General features: G+C 52.5%; 1 protein-coding gene across 1 annotated transcript; it reads right to left on the minus strand.

The window, feature by feature from the left end:
* Window positions 1–201: 201 nt before the first annotated feature.
* D7B24_005369 (uncharacterized protein) lies at window positions 202–1,495 on the minus strand (the record flags this gene model as incomplete). The annotated part of the gene is made up of 4 exons (XM_028639526.1): window positions 202–207; window positions 311–1,225; window positions 1,284–1,303; window positions 1,372–1,495. 4 exons carry the CDS (start codon window positions 1,493–1,495, stop codon window positions 202–204), a joined length of 1,065 nt encoding a protein of 354 aa, XP_028490102.1.
* Window positions 1,496–2,806: the final 1,311 nt, after the last annotated feature.

A 2,806-nucleotide genomic window follows, 5' to 3' on the forward strand; every position in this document is an offset into this window, starting at 1 on the left:
AAGAATTATATATTATACCTATCGTAATACCGAACTAATAGTCCAGAGCTTCTAGCACAGCTAAAGCTAAGAATTAGGTTAACGTAAGAAGTGAAGCCTATTTAATAGTATAGGTGTTTATTATAGCGTTTAGGTAGTTAGGTCCCTAATACTAGATGAAGGCGACGACTTTAACCTAAATACTAAGATCATATCTCAAATCTAGTACTGTTTAAGAGACTCGAATTAGGAGTATGTAATGGGATTTTGTAATTTCTATCCTAATTAGACTACAGAACCTTTCATACTTAAGCCTAACGAATCACTATACCGACAACGGCTTAGCCACCCTGATGCATATCTTTCCGAGGTGCTTCCCCGAGGCTAGGTACGCGAAAGCCGCCTTCGCATCCTCAAACTCAAAGATATTCTCGTCAATAACCGGTCTGAGCCCTCCCAAGTTCCCCTCGATGGCACGAATCATGTCCTCCATCTCAGCCTTGGAGCCAACCGTGACCCCCCGCGTGATACAGCTGTAAATCAGATTACCCAGATGCGTCGGCCCGTCCCCGGACATGCCACTTAAGAACCCTACGATACTGATGACGCCCTGCCGTCTGATACTTAGAAGGCTCTGGTACATGGATTCGCCGCCAGCGACTTCAACAACGTAGTCCACGCCAGTACCAGACAGCTCCCTCGCCTTGGAACCCCATTCGGGAGTGTCCCGGTAGTTCAGGACGTGGTTAGCGCCCAGCTTCTTCAAAAATTCGACCTTATTCGGCGATCCCGTCGTTGCGATGACCCTCGCACCAGCCGCCTTAGCGAACTGCAGGGCAAAAATGCTCACGCCCCCCGTACCCTGCGTCAGCACCCACTGACCCGGCTTGAGGGCCTTGTCAGGCAGCCCATAGAGAGAGTTCCACGCAGTAAGCGCAGCGCAAGGTAGCGATGCTGCCTCGATGAAGCCCAACCCCTGCGGAATGGGGAGGACGCTAAGCTCGTCAATGGGGCAATACTCGCGTAGGGCGCCATGGACGGCACTGCCGAAGCTGATGCCGCCGATGGGCACGTGGGGCCCGTCGAGGTGCTCGTGGTTGAAGACTGTGACGATCTTGTCGCCTGGCTTAAAGTGGGTGACGCGCTTGCCGACGGCTACGACTACGCCTGCTGCGTCGGAGCCGGGGATGAGGTCGGGGAGAACGGCGAAAGGATAGGCGCCTTGAGTTATCATGCTGTCTCGATACTACAATCAAAGGTTGATCAGATCGCCATTAGGCCCTAGCTTCAAGAGCGCCACGCACATTAAGAGAGACTGCGTGAACTACGTGGCAAGACCATTTATTAGACAAAACGCACACCACCAGGGCGATGAGGTGAAATTGTGCCTACTTTTGACAAGGACCTGCGTCTCGCCATACTCAGGAAGAGGGACCTCGGAGAAGTTGAGTGAGTCCAGGCCCGACGTGCCCGAGATGGACCATTGGCGAATAGTTCTTGGGAAAGCGGCAGTCATGATGGGCTGCGAGTAAGCTACTGGCAGTAAGTGACGAGGCTAAAAAGAAATGAGAAAAAAGGTTTCAAGGAATTGGCTTAAACAGACAATGAACACTTTCGATAAAATAAAGAAAGAATTTTCATTGTTTCCTATAGGCACTACGCTGCACGAGCTCGTCTACTTCTTGGGATTATCAATCCGGAATCAGCTCGCCGAGTAAACCACGAGTCAAGACAAAATCAGACAAATCGCGGGTCTGATCGCCATGGGGTTCTAACAATGCTAGCTTCGACGGGCATTTATGCGGTGCGGGGCCGTGTCTGTGGACCTGGTCAGTATCGCGAGCCGGTAACCTGTGTATGTCCAAGACTCAAGGACGGGTTCGCAGCCTCCGCTTGCCATCAGCCTCGTTGCCAACCGGGAGCATTGTGCGCCCGTATGATGCAGGCAGAACAATAATAAAGTCTTAATAGGGGTGTGTCGAGGAGCTTAATTACGCCAACTTAGTGAAACGTAGGAAACCTCGACTTTGTTCTCGCCACAACGATCATCCACGATGGCGTGCATCATAGATAACGTCATCCGCCTGCTTACAAGAGACCTTGATTTTCCCAAACTCGATCCAGTCAGGCCTCGCCCGCCCGCCACGCCACCACTTGAGAGCCCCCTCCCCCAAATACCCATAACCCCCGACCCTCACAAACGGTAGCGCGTCCCCCAGACGCAGAGCTTCTTCTTTCTACCACGGGAGATTCGTTTCCATGCCCTGCGATGTGCATTCGGCGATCTTGCGATCCAGATTGACCTCCATTACGGCTTACGGCCACCCGGTCCCCACCTTCGACGTCGCCGGGCTTGCACCGGCGGAACACGACGGCGACCCCCAGGCTTACCTAAATATCGCCTTCTGCCCGTTCATCATAAAGTGCCTTGGTCACAGAGGGACACAAAGAACGACCTTTATCATCACTAGGAGGCTCGGTATTCAAGTCTCATCATCGAAAAGAGGCTTCTTAGCCAAGTCTGAGTTTCGAAGAGAGACCTCTCTAAGAAGAGCCTCATTGGAAAGAAGGATTACCAAAGAGGTCGATTTCTCAACTAGAGGATTTTCGAACATTTGCCTACCGCAATCCGTATGAACCGCACGAAGACTTCGCCTGGCGATGGTACAGCTACGTATGCCACCGCTCGCCGCCGGCGCGCATGAACACAAGCCAGCAAGGCTCCGATGCGCCGCGGCTGATGGGCCCCGGCATTCACCCGATTAAATTGCTCGATCTCACCATCGACCTCGTCCTGTTCGGCGCACCGTTAACCAGAAGCAGCGAA

The sequence above is a fragment of the Verticillium nonalfalfae genome, assembly GCF_003724135.2.
Source record: "Verticillium nonalfalfae strain VnAa140/NRRL 66861 chromosome Unknown scaffold_321, whole genome shotgun sequence".
In the NCBI taxonomy this organism is placed as follows: domain Eukaryota; kingdom Fungi; phylum Ascomycota; class Sordariomycetes; order Glomerellales; family Plectosphaerellaceae; genus Verticillium; species Verticillium nonalfalfae.